Below are 23347 nucleotides of genomic sequence, written 5' to 3'. Positions count from 1 at the left end.
CCTCCTGTGACGCTGTTGTTTCAAAAAACTTAATTGACTAGGGTACCTCAGGATGAGCAGTGGCCAAGAAAGGTACTACATAAATTTAAGTTCTTATTCTTTTTAAAAATGTAACGCCACACTGTTCACCTCAAGGGCTGTGCTGCTGTTCTCAAAAGGCAAGTGATGCACTTCACATTTTAATTTAGATATTTTGAGATTCTCTCTCCTCACAGTAACGATACAGTAAGAAAATTTATTTGAATGCAAGTATGCTGAATTAAGCTACTAATGCCAGTATTTAAAAAAAAATAAAGACCATTAATTACCACAAATAACAAGGATAAAATAGTTTTTATTTATAGTCTCATAGTAAAGGTCAGCCTCAACTTGCAAGACAATTCTTGGCAGTATGTACAACATACCTGTAATTTCCATGGAATGGAATCAAATAACAACAAGAGACAAATCTACATAATGCTACAAGCTAGTTTAAGCTTAGACCAATAATTGAAAAGGCAAAGACAGACAAATGTACACACACCCCCGACACAGCCTGAATGGTGCTTGGCAGCCAGTTGATTGTTCAAACATCAATAATTAGCAGTAATGGAAATCAATTTAATTTTGTACATTGTATTATGCAGACCGAGGCTTAAATACAATTATTTTGGTTCCTGCTAAAACACAAACTTAACATACCCATTTTGGATGTATTGACAGATGTTATTTCAGTGCCGCTAAGCATAGCTTTAGGGCACTTAAGCTGTTCCATCATTTCGTAGGGTTACATAAAAGCAATTCAAGGCACAGAATATTTGATTCTTTTTAAATCTGTAAAACATTGAAGAAATATGAAAAGTAAAACTGGTCTGAAGTAAATAGTTTTGAAGTCCGTGACTTTTTAAATATCAAGTGACACCGAACTTCTGTTTCATAATTGAAATGAATAAAATAAGATCAACAGGGTCTCAAAATTAAAAATTGGTTGTACATGACCAACCATTTGTAATACACACCCATACAGATTAACAGTGCATCAAATAACTTGTGCCTTGCTTCTTTATTCTTTTAATAACATACATTTTCAAATCTAGACTTTCGATCCCCTGACCCCCCACTGGGTGCCACAGCTAGTAAATAAGTCTTAAGAACTGCTGCAAAGTTCCTGTTGCAGCAGACGGAGTCCTTAATAGTTTGACAGCTGCCATTTTATAATTTCACGAGGAAGAGCAGGGAGTCCTTCTACTGATGAAATGAGATGCTATCCTGCTAATAGCATCTATCGTTATAATCCTTAGAGCACAAAGGGGTCTGACAGAAGACATACTGAAAAGTAAAGCTATACACAAGAATCCCTAGTAAAAGCCAGCCAGTTTGTTGGAAGGGGTTCAGCTTGCCTCCATTCGCAGTTTCTTTCTGGTCTGGGGTTCTTCAGTTTCTGACTCTGAAGTTGAGTCAGAGCCTCCATCAAAGGCAGAAACCGCACTGCCCTTGGGATTGGTGTATAAGCTGCTGTCAGAGGATGAAAAGTTGGCCTGTAGCTGGGCGGCTGCCCGTGCCTTTTCCAGTGCACGTACTGTAAGAGAAAGGCAGTTCACTGATAAAACCAAAGCAACAAATCCATTTACTACACACTGTCACAGTGCAATCCTTTGCTCCAGCTGACTTCCACCTGCACTGATATAAAACTTATTTCAGTTCGCCATACTATTTGCTACTTTATAAAATTGGAGGTCAAACAAGTTAATTGTAGCTGGACACAACAGGAATGTTTTCTGTTCAGCAGACACCAAACTTGCAATCTCCTAACTAATGTGAACCATTAAAACCACCTCCCCTTGCTCTAATTTCAGCAACCTCAATCACTTGCATCTCACCCTCTTCCCACATTATGTACGGTTTAGCTTGCAGCTACAGTTTTATTGTGTTGATCCGCATCCATCTGGTAGCAAATATCTTTGTGCTCTATATCCAGTGTACCACGGACAGCCCAAGCTGAAAGTCAACCTCCGGTCTTGCAAGCTTGATCCCAATACATGAGAAAAAAAACACAACCTTGGGCAGAACCAAATTGAGAAGTCTGTCATCAAGTGATATTGATATTTGTGGAGAACAGAGTAAAGTGCCTTCCCAACAAGCGACTGCGATGCAAATCCAATGCCTCCATTCATCCTTCCAAAACTGACTACATATGCAGCATTTGCAATCAGTTATGCAAATAAAGTTTTGGCCAAACAATGTGCATGAAATGACAATCTAGATTGTAAACTGGTCTTTTTTCTTCTTTTCTCTTGTTGAACACTCATCTGTCGAAGCGACAGGAGAATGCATCTGTCACCATTTATATTCAGTATAGGCTCAGGGTGATCACACACGTTTATGTTTGACATTGCTCCAGTTTTGATAAACTCTTCAAGTAAACCACTACAGGTTTTTTTTCAGTACATTAAAACTGAGTTAATTTAATTGCTTAACTGTGTATGAACCATTTCCACTGTTCTATTGCTACCACCATGTGGTAAAGCAGTGACGTTATGCAGGATCCGTCTACAAGACAGCCATGCCTCCGACATAAGGGAAACTTAATGGAAGCTGAACCCAAATATTGGGGGGAAAAAAAAAAATCAATCTTTTCCAATGTCAATAACAGGAGAATTCAACAAACAAGATGGGACTAACCACAACCCATGTCTATGCAGCTACAGGGAATGGGCTGCAAGGAGAGAAAAAGGATGGACTGGGGAAAACACAACATAAGGGACTCAACTGTACATGGAATATATTTGATTCAAATAGTTTTCTGGTGTTGTAACATTGTTGTTTTAATGCCCCACCACCACCACCCCAGTACAGCAGCATGCCTTTGTGAGAGAACTGAGACACTGACTGATGGGAACATTTTAGTTTCAGGTGAAACTCTGATCCAATTGGTAAAATTTCAAGGTGTGAAAGTAAACATGCAAATCCAAAGCCTACAACACAAAATAAATGTCTAGATTTCAATAATTATTCATGGGAATGCAGCAATCAAGACAGCTGCTTAATTCACAACTTTCTTTCAGTTGTATTTTAAACAGTGCCAGGAAGAAATGCCAGGATTGGGAGACAGCCCAAAACATACCATTTCAATACTAGCTATTCAACTGATGATTGGAAGCGGTTGCTTGTACAAATTCAGCTTCTGATTTGCACACCAGATTTTAACAAAAAGTATAACTAAGTTTTAAGAAAGAGTTGCATTTCTATAGAACCTTTCACAAGCAGTATATTCCAAAGCACTTTATAGCCAATTAAGTACTTTTTAAGTGTAATCACTTTTGTAATGTAGGAAATGCAGCAATCAATTTGCAATCAGCAAACTCCCACAAACAACAATGTGATGACAACCAGATCATCTGTTCTGATGATGTTGATTGAGGGATACATATTAGTCAGGCCACCATGCATAATTCTCCATCTCTTCTTCAAAGTAGTACCATGTGAATTTTTACATCCACTTGAGATGGTAGAGGGGCCTTGGTTTAAGGTCTCATCTGAAAGATAGTATCACTGGCAGTGCTACACTGGAGTACCAGCTTGTATTTCAAGTCGTGGAGTGTGATTTCAACCTTACCTTTTAACTGAGAGGCAAGAGTCATCACAACTGAGCTACAGATGGCAATGACAGCGTAGAATATCCCACAAGGGAATGGACAACTGTGCCGATAATTTTGATACAACTCATAGATTCTGTTCATTCATTAACAGCAGATTGGATGTGCCACATTGTGTTTCTACAAATGTCAGATTCTGAGGGGCAGTGTGCAGTGGAAGCTTGAACCATTCATAGTTTTGAAGGTGGCAGACAAGGCAAAATGTTCAAAGTCTAACCTCAGATTTCAATTTTTAGAACCTCTCCCAGCATGAAACACAAGGCCAAAGCCAGAATTGGCAAAAAGAATGGCCCGATGGTCTGACTAGTTAGTTTTAATTACTGCTTTCTGGCATTTCTGCTGAGTTTCCAGCTGAAGCAGAAATCACATGACGCTAAGTACTGCTCCAGGGAATGCGTTTAAGGCAACTTATTTACTTGCTGCTTTGAAAATACTCTTCTACAGTCAACTATTAAACCAGACATAATACTTTAGGACAAACTAACACAAAGGAAAAAAGGTAGGTCAACAAAAGTATTAAGCAAAAAAAATCAGCCATGATCTCATTGAAAGGCAGACTGCATGCTCCTGATCTTATGTTTTATGTACCTCAAACGTCAATTCAGTGACGGCATCATAAAAATTAAAAAGTTATGGTAGGAGTGTTTTATATGGTACCAAAAGAGGCACGATTCTATTAGCTCAATAGGAAGTATCTGAATAACATACAAAATTACTGTAATTTCCTAATTTATCAACATATTTTCTCATTAAATATACACTATATCTACATCTCATTATAAACATTAGTCAGTCAACCTCTGCCAATCTAAAAGAAAATAGGAATTAAAATTAAATTAGGTCATCTTTTCCTTTTCAGCATTATTAAAAATGTGCAGTATTAAAAATGGAGTAAGTTTGAAACCTGCTCTTTCAAACAGTTTTTAAAAACACAATTATTTCATGCCAAACTCCAAGTTAGACTGCCACATGACAAGCATCAGCACAAATTTCAAATTTAGAACATGTTCAAAATAGCTGCAAGTGATTTTCTTTTCTATTACTGGGCTTTTCTAAGGATTCTCAAGACTATTGTATTCAAATGTTCATCAAATCCCAAATGCAGATTCACACATCCAAGCTCCCTAGAATATAGAAATCACAACTGATGCCATTGAACAGCACAGAGAAGGATTAATAAAAACCTTCATGCCCATGAAAAAAGCTGCTCTTATTATCATGCTCTGAAGTCTTTTGTTTTAATCTGATCAATTAAATTGTAACAATTTTATGTCGGGAATAGCATTTGATACGAAGATGAGTATCAACTGTACCATCTTAGCAAGTCAAAGTCTGTAGAACACTTCCTGCATTAAACAGATAATATGTTACTGGATAAACTGAACAGGTACATAGTACAAAGTGTTGTTAGAAATCTACACCCATGAGAATTTCCAGGCTGGAAATCAAAACATAGCAAATGGCTTTAAACAACCCATTTCAAAAAGGTGCAATGTAATAGAATCTTACCTTGCTGCTCAAGCAGAGTATTCTGTCGCTTTAGGTCATCAATGTCCTGCTGATGTGTGTGATTTTTCCGCCGCATGTACTGAATATACTCTGTGGCTTTATCTAAGATTTGGGCACGGGATGCCTATTGAAACAAGTTTCAGTAAAGATCAAGTTAAAGTTATTGAACTGCTCTGTGTGGCCAAATCTTCATTCTATCAAGGAAGCAAAATGTCAGAGAAGTTACTAGCTAACAAAACAAGGAACCCCACAAAATGTAGACTTTAAACCAATTTGAGCTTAAAAACTGTGAAATAAGTGGGCTTCCAATATCCAAGAGTTCATCTAGTGAGTAACTGGAGCAGAGACAATGAAGGGTGTATGTTCAATCAAAAACAGAAAATGCTGGACAGATCAGGCAGTATCTGAGGAGAGAACACAAAGTGAACACCGAGTCTGCATGACTATCAAAGCTAGAGAGAATCGGAAACAGGAGATTTATACTGTTGTGTGTGGGGACAAAAAGACAAGGGAGTGTAAACGGTGGTGATGAGGACTAAGAAAGGTGCTGATTCTGGCACATTAAAGGATCAGAATGTGTAAATTGCAGAACAGGAGCAAGCAGTTTGTCAAAGGAACCTTGGAACAGGGGACAAATGGCCCTGTTTTTTTTTTGGGGGGGGGGGGGGGGGGGGGAGGGAGCAGAAATAATAGTGAGGGAAAAACAGATTGATGGAAAGAAGGAAAACAAATTGATAATAAATAAAAACAGGGTGAAGGTGGAGGAGAGGTCACAGTCTGAATTCGATTAACTCAATGTTAAGTCTGAAGGCTGTAACCTGCCTAATCAGAAGAGGAGCTGTTCCTCCAGTTTGCATTGGGCGTCATTGGAACATTGCAGAAGGCCAACGACAGACATGTGAACATGAGTAGGACAGCGAGTTGAAATGGCTAGCAATAGGAAGGTCTGGGTCCTGTTTGCGAACAGCATTCTTGCAAAGCAGTCATCAATCTGTGTTTTTCTCCAATGTATGGACCACATTGGGAGCATCAAATGCAATACACCAGATTTAAGAATGTGCATGCACTGCCTCATCTGAAAAGTGTGTTTAGGCCCTTGGATGGGAAAGGAGAAGCATTGCACTTGCAACGATTGTATCGAAAGGTATCGAAAGGTGGTGTGGTGAGAAGCAAGGTGTTGGGGTGTTGGAGGTATCCCGGAGGGAACAGTCCCTGCAGAATGCTGTCCTTGGACACACTGCTTACCCCTATTCTGCTATTAACACATTCTGATCCCTTAATGTGCCACTATCAGTACCCTTCTTGGTCATTATCACCGCTATTTACTTCACCTTTGTCATTTTGTCCACACATCTTTGTCAATCTCCACCTATTGCTGGCCCTCTATCCAGCCCACTGTTGCAACCCCCCCCCTCCCAACAGTATAAATATCATTCTATTTCCAGTTCTCTCTAACTTTTACAATGTCACCAAGACTCAAAACGTTAGCTCCGTTCTCTCTACAGATACGGTCAGACCTGCTGAGATTGTCCAGCATTTTCTGATTTTCTTTCAGATTCCAGCCTCTGCAGTAATTTGCTTTGATCTTATTATTGATCTTTGATTACTATTACTATTAAATCTGGTATGGAGTGGGACTAAAGTTGGCAGCCAATACAGTTGGCATAATTGAGTTAAGAGAAAGATAGATTCAGATCGCTCAGTCCAGGCCCAACTGATGATAGAAGGCTTACACGATGAATACTTATTGAGGTACTGCAAAGTAGCTGGCATATAGACCTTTATCTCAAAGAGATTTTGACATCTCCTAAAGAAATACCTGAAGTACCTTAAATGAGACCGCATGCTGGTTTTATTCAGCTAAATGCATGTCATGCACCATAGATACATATTGGAATGTAGCCAAAAATTATCCGAAATGTTTTTTTTAAGAAAGGAGCTGGGAAATAATTTGTCATGCAGAAATCTAGCGATGCACACGATCTTGTCCCTATAAATAGTGGCCTAAAAGTCTTGCATAACTGTTAACAGAATAATAGAGCAGAAGAGGCCCTTCGGCCCATCAAGTCTGCACCGACGCATGAAAAACACCTGGCCACCTACTCCCATTTGCCAGCACTATTCTTATGCTAATCTGGAATAAGAAATCCGGATATATTCTTCCTCAAGGAAGGTTGCTTATTATAACATATCCATGTCCTGTACAACTAACTACACTGCTGGTAGCAAATTACTGTGGTTGTCTGGGTTACCAAGACAAGAGTGTATTATATCGCTGTCCTTCAGCGTTGCTCTGGTGGTATGGAAATTACTTTTAATGAATACAATACTGAAGATCATAGTTAGGAACATCAAAAAAATGACTAAATAGAGGGAGAGGTTTTCACAAACATCCATATTTAAACTTTTATCTACTCCACAAGTACTTAAAAAATTTCTTAATTTCTTAAAAAATCATATGCTGTCAAATTCCTGTAGCAGCAAATTATATTTGCTCTCCCCTATCAAATGTAGGATAACATTGTATTAATACGCCAACAAAATGGATAGCAGTCAAGCAAGCATCACAAAATAAATGCACTAATCAATCAAAACAGGTCGCCAACAAGATGGTCTGTATTCAAAAGTAACTTGGAAAACAAAGAATCATGCTTGTTACTGTTCAACGGTGTTTTTTTGTTACAAAAAGGCAAAATAAAATCAAGTTTACCAACAAGGCAAACATATTGTAATAATCTGCACTTCCCCAAACTTGGGTATCCGACTTTCAACCCTCACCACAAGTTGAAAAATGCATTTCCACGGTTGGCCTTTACAAACAAGAAAAAAAATCAGTTTTGAATTCTGAAAAAAAAAAACTTGTTTGCTGCTAAACCACATAACAGCAAAGATTATTCCATTGGGAAAAAAAGTTATAAAACAAATCGTCCTAAACATGATTAATTTACTTTTACTTTGAAAGGTGTATATATTACTGATAAATTAAACAGGGTGGGGGAATAATCAAATTTAATAAAATATCCTTATTTTAAGCTTTGGGTCAGCCATAGATATGCCACCTGGTACAATGATGCAGGTGACTCTGGAAGCAATTTTTGCAGGTTTCTTGCAGGAGTATGCCTGCTATTTATGCAAAATGCACCAGCAAATTAGTTAAAAATATTAACTGCATCTTAGCAATTGAGACACGATTTGCCGAGCAGAATTCTCAATGGATCACATGATATTATTCCTATATTTAACAAAAATAAAATATTGCTCTTTTATGCTAATCAGGATTTTGTTATTGGTTATAGCACATTATTACAACCCAGGGATCCATCAGAATTCTCCAGCCGCCTGAATGGGATATTTTGATTGACGTACCCTCACATGCACTTCTCCAACTCTGTCAAAGGCAGCCTAAAATGTGTGGTGAAATGAAGTTGATGTGAATCAAGTTGATTTTGTAGAACAAATTATATCATTTCACCAATCTCAATTCTCTCCTTGAGAAATGAGGGTTGGGGAAGAATAAGTCTTGCCCTTTGCCCTTTTTGTGGGGGACTAGTTTTTGGTATTTTCTTTCTTTCAGATAATTTTCAACTGCAAAAACCGACCGCCTGCATTTTAGCTCCAAGTTCCAGCCTACGCCTCTCCATCCCTTTACTCTTGTTACACAGAAACTATGTGATCTGTATCTTAACTCATCTACCTGCCTTAGCTTGTAACCCTCAAAACCCCTTAGTAGCTGGGTAGCTCTCCAGCCAATGTTCATCTCTCAACCGCCACTAATAAAACAAAAACTAGCATTGTAAAAAACAGGTTTAATTGCTAGGTTTTTTATATATAATGTAAACTTTCTCTGTACATTTTTTTTACTTATTCACATTGAAATAGATCAGAACAAGGGTGGGTCATTTAGCCAATTGAGTCTGTTCTGCCATTCAATTAGATCATGACTGTTCTGTCTCTTAACTCTGTTCATGTTTTGTTTCCATATTCCTCAATACCAAAATATTAATCATTCATAGTTTAACATTTCAAATGACCTAGTCTCAAAAACAACTTGTATTTATATAGCTCCTTGAACACAGCAAACATCTCAAGGCACTTGACGAACATTTGACACACCGAGCCATCTAAGGAGATATTAAGACAGATGCCAAAAACTTGGTCAAAGAGGTCGTCTTTAAAGAGTGTTTTAAATGAGGTGAGGTGGAGGACACGAGGGACTGAATTAAGGAGCAACTGAAGGCATGCTCACAAATGATGAAGTTATTAAAGCCAGGGATGCTTAAGGTCAGAGTAGTGCAGATATTGGGAAGACTGTAGGGCTGGAGAAGATTACAGAGATAGGGAAGGTCATAGATTGGAAAACAAGGGTGAGAATTTAAAATCAAAGTGTTGCTTAATCAAGACTCACTGCCAGTGACTCCAGGATTGATGGGTGCAGCAGGACTTGACAGGCATTAGGGCAGAGGCAGCATTGTTTTAGATGTCCTTAAGTTTACAAACTCAAACGTGAGAGGGCAGCCACGGGTGTGTTGGAAGAAACAGTTTTAGAGGTAACAAAAGTACAGATGAGGATTTCAGCAGATGAGCGGACACACCTCACGCTCAGGCAATGCTGTGAAGGTGGAAGTAAACAATCTTAGTAACTGCACGGACGGTTTGTTGGTAGCTCAGAATCAAATATGGCACACAAGGTTGTGAACATTCTGGTTCAGACACATGCATTTACCAGAGGGATGGAGTTGAACGATAAACGCACTAGTGATAATTTATCAAAATTCACTAGACTCTGGGGTGGTCCCAGAGGATTGGAAAGTAGCAAACGTGACACCACTGTTTAAAAAAGGAGGTCGGCAGAAAGCGGGTAATTATAGGCCGGTAAGCTTAACTTCGGTTGTAGGGAAAATGCTGGAATCTATCATTAAGGAGGAAATAGCGGGGCACCTGGAGGGAAATTGTCCCATTGGGCAGACGCAGCATGGGTTCACAAAGGGTAGGTCGTGTCTGACTAATTTTGTAGAATATTTTGAGGACGTTACCAGTGCAGTAGATAACGGGGAGCCAACGGATGTGGTTTATCTGGATTTCCAGAAAGCTTTTGACAAGGTGCCACACAAAAGGTTGCTGCATAAACTAAAGATGCATGGCATTGAGGGTAAAGTGGTAGCATGGGTAGAGGATTGGTTAACTAACAGAAAGCAGAGAGTGGGGATAAATGGGTGTTTCTCTGGTTGGCAACCTGTAACTAGTGGGGTCCCTCAAGGATCAGTGTTGGGCCCGCAGTTGTTCACAATTTACATAGACGATTTAGAGTTGGGGACCAAGTGCAATGTGTCAAAGTTTGCAGACGACACTATGATGAGTGGTAAAGCAAAAAGGGCAGAGGATACCGGAAGTCTGCAGAAGGATTTGGATAGGTTAGGTGAATGGGCTAGGGTCTGGCAGATGGAATTCAATGTTGCCAAGTGTGAGGCTATCCATTTTGGGGGGGAATAACAGCAGAATGGATTATTTAAACGGTAAGATGTTAAAACATGCTGCTGTGCAGAGGGACCTGGGTGTGCTGGTGCACGAGTCGCAAAAAGTTGGTGTGCAGGTGCAACAGGTGATTAAGAAGGCTAATCGAGTTTTGTCTTTCATTGCTAGAGGGATGGAGTTCAAGACTAGTGAGGTTATGCTGCAATTGTATAGGGTGTTGGTGAGGCCGCATCTGGAGTAGTGTGTTCAGTTTTGGTCTCCTGACCTGAGAAAGGACATATTGGCACTGGAGGGAGTGCAGAGGAGATTCACTAGGTTGATCCCAGAGTTGAGGGGATTAGATTATGACGAGAGGTTGAGTAGACTGGGACTGTACTCATTGGAGTTTAGAAGGATGCGGGGGGATCTTATTGAGAATATAAAATTATGAAGGGAATAGATAGGATAGATGCGGGCAGGTTGTTTCCACTGGTCGGGGAAAGTAGAACTAGGGGGCATAGCCTCAAAATAAGGGGAGGTAGATTTAGGACGGAGTGTAGGAGGAGCTTCTTCACCCAAAGGGTTGTGAATCTCTGGAATTCCTTGCCCAGTGAAGCAGTTGAGGCTCCTTCTTTAAACGTTTTTAAGAAAAAGATAGATGCCTTTCTAAAGAATAAAGGGATTCGGGGATATGGTGTACGGGCCGGAGAGTGGAGCAGAGTCCACAAAGATCAGCCATGATCTCATTAAATGGCGGAGCAGGCTCGAGGGGCCAGATGGCCTACTCCTGTTCCTAGTTCTTATGTTCTTATATCTGAGGGATGGAGTTGAATGATGAGGGAACAGAGTGGAGGAGATCAAAGACAACTGGTTTCAGTATTCCCAATATTCAGTTGGAGAGAATATTTGCTCCTACTGTACTTTTTGGGAATATTCCACCAACCTTTGAACAAGTGATTGACACCATCCCTAAACTGCCCAATTCTTAATTTTAAAGGTTATGCTCTTTATTCTGGACTTCTCTCAGGAGGAAGTAGTTTCTCTCCACCCATCCTTTTTGATCATTTTAAACATCTCAATTAAATGATCCCGTCATCATCTATATGGGAAGAGGGGCCTGGTGTATGCAATCCTAAATTAATTAATCCTTTTAACTGCAGTGTTATTGTGATGAATCTATGCTGCACTCCCTGCTCGGAGTGGAATACAGTCTTTCCAGATTACTCTACACTGCTGTAACATGACTTTAAACCACTTGTATTCTGGTCCCCTTGAGATAATGGCTAACATTGTGTTAGCATTTTTTTTTTTTGGATCAATGCTCCATGTGATTTTTGTACTTGGACCCCTAAATCTCTCTGCACCTGTGGTTCCTAGCTTCTAACCATTTAGAAAATACTGTCATCTTGGTCTAAATTTGATTACCTTGCACATCCTAATTTCTCCATCTCACACAATGTTGTTCCCTCACTTAAGCCAACAATGCAGCTTTGCAATGTTCTGCTCTCATCTACGTCAATAACTTCCATTCATATAGCATCTTCAATGTAGCAAAATGTCCAAAGCAGCTTCAAATTTACAATTCTACAGTATTTACTGTGCCACCTAACCTGGATTTATGGTTGATTCGTTCATCCATTTATAAATGTAGTGAAAAGCCAATGTCCCATTGCAGACCCCTAGGGACACCACAAATCACATCCTGCCAATTTGTGTTGTCATTTCCCCAGCTCTCTAACTCCTCCCCCATAACCACTTCCCTTCTCATATCAACAGGTTAGCTTGGATTTCAAGCATTTTGAAACTGTGAGACAGCAATGGGGGAGATGGGCAAGATACTGACTGCCTACAAAAGCAAAATACTGCATTTGTTGCAATTTTGAAATTAAGAAAATGCTGGAAATACTTGCATGTTAGGCAGCATCAGTGTGAAGAGAGAGATAACACCTCAGGTCCATAACCTCGACAAACAGTATCTTATCTTTTGACTCTGCACTCTGGAGCCTTCTGGGCTCAGCATTGGAGTTGAACAGTTCTGGATCCAATATTTAATGTCTTTTTTTCTGCCGGTTCGTTTTCTTTTACTAGTTTCTTACTTTATTCCTTTACTTTGCATTTGGATGTCCATTATGCAGCCATGCACACCACACCTGCACACATCTATAGTTTCTTTATCTGACCTATTACCATTGGGTTTTGCTTCACATCTCTCTCCACCTCCACCCTTTTGTTCTTCCCTTTTCCTCTTGCTCAAAACCCATTACATTTCTACCTTTGCAGTTCAGGCAGCATCGGTAGAGCGAAAGAGTTGAGGTTTCAGGTTGAGCCTGCTGAGCATTTCCTGTTTTATTGTTGATTTTTAAATTTGCTGGCCAGCCTCTAAATAAAATACTGGGAGACTCTCTTTCCTTCTCTCCCCTCCCCAACCACCTTGTTGCTGCCCTCAAAATGAATGTGGGCCAATTACACTCCATTGAAGCATCTTGATGTCCTTCACTGCAATAAAGGCATTATATACATGTGGGTTATGACTGTGAAGGGATAATTGACCCTTACGGTATCAATCATGATTTCACAAACTGGCCTCAGTGCCTTTAATAAAAGCTGTAGACACTGAAGCATTGTAAGAAAAAGCTGAGTGAACTGTGTATTGACAATTTAAACATAACCTGAACAACCTCAACTACCAAAACCCTTTCCCTGAAGAGATATTATACAAAAGCATTGTTAAGATGCATAGAATTGAGATATGGAGCATTAAAATTAAGTATACCTCCCTAAAGGTGCCACTGGACATTCATAGAGGAGTTCCATTTTGAATACAAGTTACACAAATGCCACTTGTCATTCCACGTCTCTTAGCTTGATTTTTCCCATTGATCCAGACAAAATATCCTGAATACTCTATCCCCACCCCTCCAACACACAAGGAGATCTAGCTTTCTAAATATATCAATGGCTGTAGAATTGAGATTTCAATTAACATGAGAAGCCTCATACACCAATTGTAAGTAAGGGTCTCCAGTTATTGAATAATGTTAGCTCTGTACATCAAGTGCAATATACTTTCATCCCATTTAATTCTCTTTTCCTTGAAAATCAAGAATATTTTGCCTTCTCAGCAATGACGACAATATCCTGGTTACTGCAGGATAATAAGTTAGTTCAAATATTATTATTCTTTTAAAGAACTTTGTGCATTACAGTAATTTATGACAGATCGTCAAACAAAAGTCAAATGATTGTTTTGAAAGCATAAGATACTAAATCCTCTCAGGCATGTCATAATTACAACAGTTCTTCGAATTTAATTACAGCATTGTAATGAACTTCAAATTATGTGTACGCATGCATTTGTTTTAGAAAGAAAGACAGTCATTGGCTTAGAGCCTGAAGTATACTCATAATTATAGATGATCTGCCAATTACCTCAGTGATTTATGACCGGCTACTATTACCTAGTCTTTGTCTATTTAGAGAATGGTTTTAAAGTAACAGGTCATTTAGCAGCTAAATAAACACAACCATGCTGCAAGCTCCAGCTAGCCACAAACAACGGTTGGTCGGCGAGCAGTGTTGGAAATGTTATAATTGTCTAAAAAAGGTCCAATTGCTCCAATTCTTAAAAGAAAAAAATGTGTTCAGTTTTCCAAATGAATTCTTGTGGTCTTCAACTCATCACCTACAAAAGTATTAGCCATGCTGATTCGGATGGGAGAATCGGGGCCACTGCACAACGGAAAGGGTGGGGCGATTATGGATTAGCTTCCTGGAATGGGGGAAATACTCCTGTTCTTTCTTGTGCAGCGGTGCTGTAAAGACAACACAGCTGGTCAGATCAAATCCTTCTCATCTCCTTGACCTGTTTCCCAAAGCTCAGACAACATGTCCAACAATAAAAACCCTGCGAAAATAGCACATTGCTGCCTTGAGATATAATAATTGGCCCATGACTACAGAAAACATCGTACCATCACTACTGAACAGTAGGTCCCTTCTTTGCCACATTAAGTTTTGAATCACTAACAAATGCCAGATATCTGTGAAAAAGCATTCAAAGAACAGATCAAACACTTGTTCCTTGTCCACATGTGCTTATCTTAATTTTCTGAAGCAAAGCACTGGGAAGTCTAGTTTAACCTTCAATTGATACCGTACAACTATATCTAGTGCCCGAGTAACCTGTTAATGCACCTGAGCCTTTGCCTCAGACCAATTCCTACATATGAAGGTAATTGTATTACAATAATAATAATGATAATCTTTTTAGTGTTACAAGTAGGCTTACATTAACACTGCAATGAAGTTACTGTGAAAATCCCCCAGTCGCCACTCACTACGGCACCTGTTTGGGTGCACTGAGGGAGAATTCAGAATGTCCAATTCAATTGACAAGTACATCTTTTGGGACTTGTGGGAGGAAACCAGAGCACCCAGAGGAAACCCACGCGGAGATGGGGAGAGCGTGCAGACTCAGCCACAGTGATACAAGCCGAGAATTGAACCTGGGACCCTGGCGCTGTGAAGCAGCAGTGCTAATCACTGTGCCACCGTGTCGTTCTTGAAATAAATTCAATTTGAACTGCATTAAGATTAAACCAACTTAATGCAGCAAGCCACTATGTTTATCCCAGTCCATATTGATAATAGTTGAAAGTAACTTAAATTTTCAGGTCAAAATCCTGCAACATCCTTCTAAACAGCAGTGTGAGCATTCTTACACCACATGGACTGCAGTACTTTAAGAAAGAAACTCAGCATCACCTTCAAGAGCAATTAGGAATGGGCAATAAATGCTGGCCTAGCCAGCAAGACTCACACCTCATGAACAAATACATTTTTCAGAGAATCTCTCCAGTGCAGGAGGTGGCCATTCAGCCCATCGAGTTTTCACTGACCACCCGAAAGAGCACCCTACCTAGATCAACTCCCCCACCCTAACCCCACAATCCCACCGAAGCTCCCAACATTTCTGGACACAAGAGGGGAAAATTAGCATGGCCAATTCACCTAACCTACACAGCACTGGACTGTGGGAGGCAACCGGAGTACCCGGAGGAAATCCACACAGACACGGGGTGTACATGCAAACTCCACACAATCACCCAAGGCCGGAATTGAACCTGGGTGCCTGGTGCTGAGAGGCAGCAGTGCTAACCACTGTGCCACCCCGTACTTTTAAAAAGTGCTTTTTTTTTTTTAAAGTACACAGCTACTTTTTAAAAAGCAGTTTGTGATTTAAAGTGCTTCATTGATGCAATTTAAAAATAATTAGGAATAGAAAATGGCATCAGACCCAACAAATCCATCCCTCCTCCATCCCAACCTACTAGTATGTCTTCTTTTGATAATGTCCATTAACAAAGTCAGACAGCCCTTCAGGGCCCAGTGCAACCATATCGATGTAGTTTCAACCTTGAAGAAATTGGGAAAGCCAAACAGAATTCACAAGTTACAAAGAAATGCCTTGTGAAAGACTGGATGCAGAAACTGAACTGGATAGGTCAGAGGCAGGGAATTATGAAGCGAGTAACTCATCTCCTGATTCCACAAAGCTTTTCCTCCATGTACAAGTCACAGGTCAGGAATGAGATGGAATACCCTCCACTTACCTGGATGAGTGCAGCTCCATCAACACTCAAGAAGCTCGACACCCTCCAGGACAAAGCAGCCCGCTTGATTGGTGCCCCATTCACGAGCTTCAACATCCATTCCCTTCACAACTGGTGCATAATGGCTGCAATGTGTGCCATCTACAAGATGCACTGCAGCAATTCACCAAGGTTCCTTCACCAGCACCTGCCAAACCCACGACCTCTACCACCTAGAAGGGCAAGTGCCATAGATGCATGGGAACACAATCATCTGCAAGTTTCCCTCCAAGCCATCCGGACTTGGGAACTATATTGTCGTTGCCTTGGTTGCTGGATCAAAATCCTGGAAGTTCCTTCTTAACACTGCGGGTGTACCTACATCACATGGACTGCAGCGGTTCAAGGAGGCAGCTCACCACCGTCTTCTCAAGGGCAGTTCGGGATGGGCAATAAAAATGCTGGCCTTGCCAGTGTTACACAGTATCCTGTGAACAAATTTTTAAAAAATCCCTGGCTTCAATCTTTGGTGAAGCCCATGACCACATCTGCATCGACCATGGCAGATGTGGACACTAAGCATAAATGGAAAATTTAAAGTGCTGCGTTCAAGCAGTCACCCAGAAAAGACCATGCGACATACGACGAAGCAATGCCCGACCTTCAAATACTGAAGGAGGCACAGTATTGCTGTTTCTAGATCAGTCGTAAGGCAGAAAGAGAGAGATCATCACACAAATGTTCAGAACATTTACAAAAATAATCACTTTTAAAAAAAAGTTAAGGTGGCAGATACAAGCTCATCAACATACATTCTTAGCTTAGCATCCAACAGATATCTATATTGAAGCAATTCTTAAGAAAACATTTGAAATATCGGTGATAGAAGAATGGGTGGGTACAAGAAGCCAAAAGGACAACTTTCTCTCCCAATTCGACAATTCTGAATAAACATGCCAACATCCCCCCCCCCCCCCCCCAAAAATCATTATTTTACTTATCAAAACACAAATGAATGAAGGTAAAAAAGCTGCGGAACTTAACTAGAACACAGACCTTTTCACCCTGGAGCGATGGTACGGAGTCACGTAAACTATGAAAGCTGTCTTTGATGTGATCCCTGCGTTTGCGCTCCAAGGCATTGTGGTGTGCTCGTTTATCTGCCTGAAAAAACAGAATTACACTATTATCTTGATGAATTACTTTTCTAAAAAGAAAAAAAACAAAATTCATATGCATTTATTGTATCAATGATAATTAACATTGCAAAGTTACTTCTGGTCAAATAAGTTAAATAATATAACTTTTGAATAAAAGGTCAAGAGTGCCTGAAGACCAAGGGAGTCCGATTATTTTCCCCCAGTTCACACCCACCACCTCCAATAACATACAAAGGATCCTACTGCATTACTTCTTATTGAGTTCCGATTTCTATTACTAAAAAGTCACAAAATGCGAGGCAATGATCCAGTTTATTTGCTCTTCAGCTTAGATCATAGAATTTGTCGTGCAAGAGGCCATTCGGCCCTTCAAGTCTGCACCGGCCCATGGAACAATCACCCTACCCAAGTCCACACCCCCACCTATCCCCGTAACCCCATCTAACCTTTTTGGACACCAAGGACAATTTGGCATGGCCAATCCACCTAACGTGCACATCTTTGGACTATGGGAGGAAACCGGAGCACCAGGAGGAAACCCACGCAGACACAGGGAGAACATGCAGACTCCACACAGACAGTGACCCAAGCCAGGAACCGAACCTGGGATCCTGAAGCTGTGAACTGACAGTGCTAACCACTGTGCTACTGTGCCACCCACTCGATGTAACTGAAGCACATGTTTAAATGTTAAATGATTAAGGATTTAAAACACAACGTTTGCTTATATGGAAATTAGAAATCAGTTGATTTCAAGTGATATTCATTTCAACAGTCCAAGTTCTTTCATGAATTAACTTGTTCTTTCATGTTATTTCTCCTCCTCTTTGAAAAACAATGAGGGAAGAAAAAAACATGTATCCTGACTGCTCAAGAATCAAATTGCCACGACCAGAGGTTCCAGCAATTTACATTCTTCACATTTCCAGCTGTAGATTTTATCAAAAGCAATGAAGGCCACAGATTTCTGAAAGCTCTGGATTTATAAAACTAACTTTACTCAAGCTGGTGATCAATACACTTAAGAAGACACAAGCTTTGGCAACTGCGATACTGATAGATAGTGTCAGTTTCTGTAGTGAAACTGGAGCCAATACTGCTGCAGTAGAAGTAACCGCCATTATTTAAGAGAAGCTTTTCTTCCCTCTCTATCTCAAACAAGATATTTTAAAAACATTTCTGTGGTGGAGGGAAAAGGCCAAAGATACGGGCAGCACTGTGGCCTAGTGGTTACCACAGCTGCCTCACGGCGCTGAGGTCCCAGGTTCGATCCCGGCTCTGTGTCACTGTCCGTGTGGAGTTTGCACATTCTTCCCGTGTCTGCGTGGGTTTTGCCCCCACAACCCAAAAATGTGCAGAGTAGCTGGATTGGCCATGCTAAATTGCCCCTTAATTGGAAAAAATAATTGGGCAATCTAAATTTATATTAAAAAAAGGCCAAAGATACTGAAGAGCAAATTAGCATACTAGCTATGCAGCTGAGGTTCACACACCCATGGCAATCAAATCATCTGCTTCCTCATTCAAGCAGCTGACATTTAAAAATTACATTTATCAATAATAAACAAAGATAATGAGGGAGGCACGACAAAACTACAAAGGCACACAATATTCAGTAACTAAATATATTGTATTTGCAAGATTAAGCAGTGGACAGGAATGGCAAATATCCTGTAGTTCAATAAATGCATTTATTTTACTGCGACAACCCGATTGTATTATAATTTATTTCTAGTCAATTTTTACTTTCATTTTGGTTAATAGTTTATGGAATGGTATGGCAAGCGACAGGCAAATAAACGCTTTAAATACAGGAAGTGTACACTGAGCACACAAAATTAGTTGAACGCACACCCTTCAGGAAAAGAGCCTATAGCCATGTTGTAGGACAACATACTATTCTGACTTTCTCTTTGTGTTTAACTTACAAGGGAGATAAGTGTTACTGATTGGGGCAAGACATTCTTAAGGCTTAAGAATGGACATCAATGCATGAGGTGGAGGATCTGAACATCAATCAAGTGCTAGGACTTCAATGATGCATTTGGCACCTTGGCAATTAAAACACAACGCAGTAAAGCTGAGTTATGTGAACTTGACATATATACTACTCTATACATCACAAAAAAAAACATGACATTTCCGTATGATCTCAAGTTCCATATGATCTCAAGTTTACATCAGCAACTAATTATAGTTAAAAATTTAAGAGGACACATCGTCCAGTAAGCATCTTTTTAAACATAAGCTGCTTTGAAAACACATCATTCTACCTGACAATTATTATAGTCACACTTCCTGGAATCCATTTTGAGTTATGCACACCATTAACAAAAGACTCATACATCTATTTTAACTATTTACATTTGTTTTTGACTTTTAAAAAAGGTTCCAGGAGAGGAATAAGAACCGTTTCCAGCAGCTGGTCATCCAAAGCAACTGCATTAAACACATTTACAGAACTGCAAAAGAGGAAGGGAGGGAATAAAGAGCATCACAACAAATTTGTTAGTGTTGCCACGAGTGCACGTTCTCCATGCGTTGAGCCCCCTTTCAGGTGAAAAGTGGGGGACAGAATGTGGGTAAAGAGGAAAAAGAGAGTTAAAAACAAAGAACAACAAAATCCCAGAGAACATTTGGCTTCACTACAAGAGGCTTGTGGGCAAAATTGCATTTAAACACATTCCAGGAGGGAAGGGGAAAGGAGAGAGAATCCCCTAACTTAAAAAAAGGGTGAGAGATAGATGAAGATATTTTTCCTAAGACAGGGAGAGTTATATTGCTAAATTTAAAAGGTGCTCTGCTCTATAGGCTGTTGGGCCTTTGTAACGTCTTAACAACCTAGTCGATGTCACTCACTAACTACTGAGGCCTGGGCTGGGATGTTTGCCCAGAGTCCAGGCTGTAGGGATTGATATTTTTATATTTAAAAAAAAACACGGGCGGGGGCGATTAACAAAGTCTAAATGTATTGGTATATACTTTTTTAAAAATTAAGGCTGCCTGAAGAAGGCAGCAAAATAAGCCACATCCCCAGGATTTAAAAACAATCCAAGGATAGGCTTCATTTCACACCCTCCCCAACCAGAAAAGACAAAAGTAAAACCGCTGCAGGTTTATGGGGGGGGGTATCAAATGTAATGCGTAATTAAGAGGTAGAGTTATATTTTTAATAAACAAGGCGACGATGACGGGGTCGAGGTTAATCCTCCCCTGACGTACCGCTGCCTGAAAGCTCGGCTGTTCTTCCTGAAAAACAGACAAGTGCACAAAATGATCACAGGGCCGGAGAGTTGGCGCTTTTCAACAAAAAAAAAATCGAGAGAAGAGGAGGAGGGAAATCCGAAGCGACAAGAAAAAGGGGAAAGGAATGTTTTTCCACAATCGGGAAAGGGGCAAGGAGGAAGAAAGTCCCAAGACGTTAATTCTGTTTCCATTCGTTCATTTCCGACACATTAACATTTTTGGAAAACATTTTATTTTAAATCAGTCCTTCTTTAGAAAGGGGGCCAGACTTACGTCGCTTTCGACCTCGATATCATCGTTATCGCTCATGCTTTTCTGTCGAAAAGCCCCCAAAATAACAAACGCAGCGACGGCTTAACGACGGGGTTTAAACTTCCACACAAATTGTGTTCGATGTCGAGAGGTCAACGAGAAAAACAAAACAAAAACACACACACACAAGCGATGGAGGGGGGGGGGGGGGGGGGGTGAGGGGCGCAGAGAACCCAACAGGAAAATCGCTCGTGACTCCGAAACCAGCTCCGCCCGACAGGCCGCGGCTTACCTGCTCCTCCTCTTCACCCCCACCCCCCAACACTGCGCATGGCCGAAGCGGGCGCAGCCGGGAATTGCAGTTCCCTTCTCCCTTGACGCCCATTCTGGGCTCCCGGCACCTAGACTACATTTCCCATCATTCATCACCCCCCCCCCTTCACAGCCGGGGAGAGGGGGAAATGCCCTTTGCCTTTTCAAGTTGCTCCTGAGCCCTTAGAGCGCAGGTCACTGTGGGAGTTGTAGTCCCCACCAAACACACGCACTGGCCTCCTCTTCCCGCCATTCATAGCGGGAGGGCGAGAGCAACATGGCGGTGAGGAGCCCAGAGTGCTGGCAATAGCAAACAGGAAAGCTTTCTTTGCATCAGAGTGAAGGCGGAACCATTAGCACGGCAAGACATCTCGCAGAAATCAGCGTGGATCCCGATGGTTCTTTACATTTCAACGTTTTCCGAAGAACAACAGTTTCTGTGTATATGTCGCCTTTAATGTAATGAAATATCCTAAAACCAGGGTGATCAACTTCTGGGAAATAAAATAAGGGATATTTTTTGGGTGGGGGAAGAGGTAGTGGTGGAAGATTATTGCCGGGGGGGGGGGGGGGTAATGGTGGGGAATTATTGCTGGTGATGGGGGTGGGGTGGGTAGTGATGGGGAATTATTGCTGGGGGCGGTAATAATTGCTGGTGATTTGGGGAAGTGGTGTGGGATTATTGCTGGTGACGGGCTCGTGGTGAATTATTGCTGGTGAATGAGTTGGGGGGGAGGTGGTAGTGGGGATTATTGCTGGTGACGGGGGCGGGGGAGTAGTGGGGACGATTGCTGGTGACTGAGGGCGGTAGTGTGGTGGATTATCGCTGGTGGTTGGGGGGGGTAGTGGGGGGGTTATTGCTGGTGACTGGGGGGCAGTGGTGGGGGACTATTGCTGGGGGCGGGAATTATTGCTGGTGATTTGTGGAGGAGGGGAGTGATGTGGGGTTATTGCTGGTGACAGGCAATGATGGGTTATTGCTGATGACGGGGGGTAGTGGGGAATTATTGCTGGTGACTGGGGGGGTAGTGGGGATTATTGCTGGTGACTGGGGGTGGTAGTGTGGCAGATCATGGCTGATAATTTGGGGGTAATGAGGAGTTATTGCTGGTAACTGGGGGGCAGTGGTCGGTGATTATTGCTGGTAACTGGGGGGTGGGATTATTGCTGGTGACGGTGTCATTGTGGGGATTATCTCTGGTGATTTAGGATAGTGTTGGGGGATTAGTGCTGGTGGCTGAGGGGGCAGGTAGTGGTGGGGGATTATTTCTGGTGATTTGGGGGATTATTGCTGGTGACGGGCGTGGGTAGTGGTGGGGGATTATTGCTGGTGATTTGGGGGTGCAGTGGGGGATTATTGCTGGTGACGGGCAGGTAGTGGTGGGGGACTATTGCTGGTGAATGGGGGTCTTGTAGCGGTGGGGGATTATTGCTGGTGGAATGGGGTGGAGTGGTGGGGGATTATTGCTGAAGACTGGGGGGGATTATTGCTGGTGACTGGGGGGGGGCAGTGGTGGTTGCATTATTGCTGGGGACTGGGGGTGCAGTGGTGGGGGATTATTGCTGGTGATTGGGGGGGGCAGTGGTGGGGTATTATTGCTGGTGACTGAGGGTGGGGCAGTGGTGGGGGATTATTACTGGTGACGGGGGGGGGGGCAGTGGTGGATTATTGTGGGTGACTGGGGGAGCAGTGATGGGATTATTGCTGGTGACTGGGGGGGATTATTGCTGGTGACTGGGGGGAGTCTGGTGGTGGCACTATAGCTGGGGACTGTTGAGCAGTGGTGGAGGAGTATTGCTGGTTACTGGGGGGGGCAGTGGTGGGAGATTATTGCTGGTGATTGGGGGGCAGTGGTGGGGGATTATTGCTGGTGACTGAGGGGGGCAGTGGTGGGGATTATTACTGGTGACTGGGGGGGGCAGTGGTGGGGGATTATTGCTGGTGACTGGGGGGAGCAGTGGTGTGGGATTATTGCTGGTGGCGGAGCAGTGATGGGGGATTATTGCTGGAGAGTGGGGGGATTATTGCTGGTGACTGGGGCAGTGGTGGGGGATTATAGTTGGTGACTGGGGAGCAGTGGTGTGGGATTATTGCTGGTGACAGGGGCAGTGATGGGGGATTATTGCTGGTGACGAGGCAGTGGTGGGGGATTATTGTTGGTGACTGGCGGGCAGTGGTGAGGATTATTGT

General features: G+C 41.7%; 1 protein-coding gene across 3 annotated transcripts; it reads right to left on the bottom strand.

Moving 5' to 3' along the window:
- Positions 1 to 314: 314 nt before the first annotated feature.
- On the bottom strand, positions 315 to 21092 carry max (myc associated factor X). 3 transcript variants are annotated; one of them, XM_072485467.1, is made up of 5 exons: positions 20866 to 21092; positions 17231 to 17350; positions 5145 to 5268; positions 1380 to 1558; positions 315 to 813 (listed from the first exon to the last, which is right to left on the bottom strand). In XM_072485467.1, exons 1-5 carry the CDS (start codon positions 20899 to 20901, stop codon positions 808 to 810), a joined length of 465 nt encoding a protein of 154 aa, XP_072341568.1. In that variant the 5' UTR covers positions 20902 to 21092; the 3' UTR covers positions 315 to 807. The 3 variants fall into 3 exon arrangements, with proteins under 3 accessions (XP_072341568.1, XP_072341567.1, XP_072341573.1); XM_072485466.1 differs by having other exon boundaries at positions 315 to 1558; positions 20866 to 21088; XM_072485472.1 differs by having other exon boundaries at positions 315 to 1558; positions 17243 to 17350; positions 20866 to 21086.
- Between the last annotated feature and the right edge of the window lie 2255 nt (positions 21093 to 23347).

The sequence above is a fragment of the Scyliorhinus torazame genome, chromosome 2 (assembly GCF_047496885.1).
Source record: "Scyliorhinus torazame isolate Kashiwa2021f chromosome 2, sScyTor2.1, whole genome shotgun sequence".
NCBI classification, from domain to species: domain Eukaryota; kingdom Metazoa; phylum Chordata; class Chondrichthyes; order Carcharhiniformes; family Scyliorhinidae; genus Scyliorhinus; species Scyliorhinus torazame.
Note: the sequence above shows the minus strand (reverse complement) of the source record. Positions and strands in the feature narration are given on the sequence as shown.

Bases quoted from the DNA above. Each gene is read 5' to 3' on its own strand.
- max (XM_072485466.1), bottom strand. From the start codon at position 20,901: ATGAGCGATAACGATGATATCGAGGTCGAAAGCGAC. The intron at 17,351-20,865 runs GTAAGTCTGGCC...CTGTTTTTTCAG, and splicing joins ATATCGAGGTCGAAAGCGAC to GCAGATAAACGAGCACACCA. The intron at 5,269-17,230 runs GTTAAGTTCCGC...TTGTTTCAATAG, and splicing joins GTGAAAAGGTCTGTGTTCTA to GCATCCCGTGCCCAAATCTT.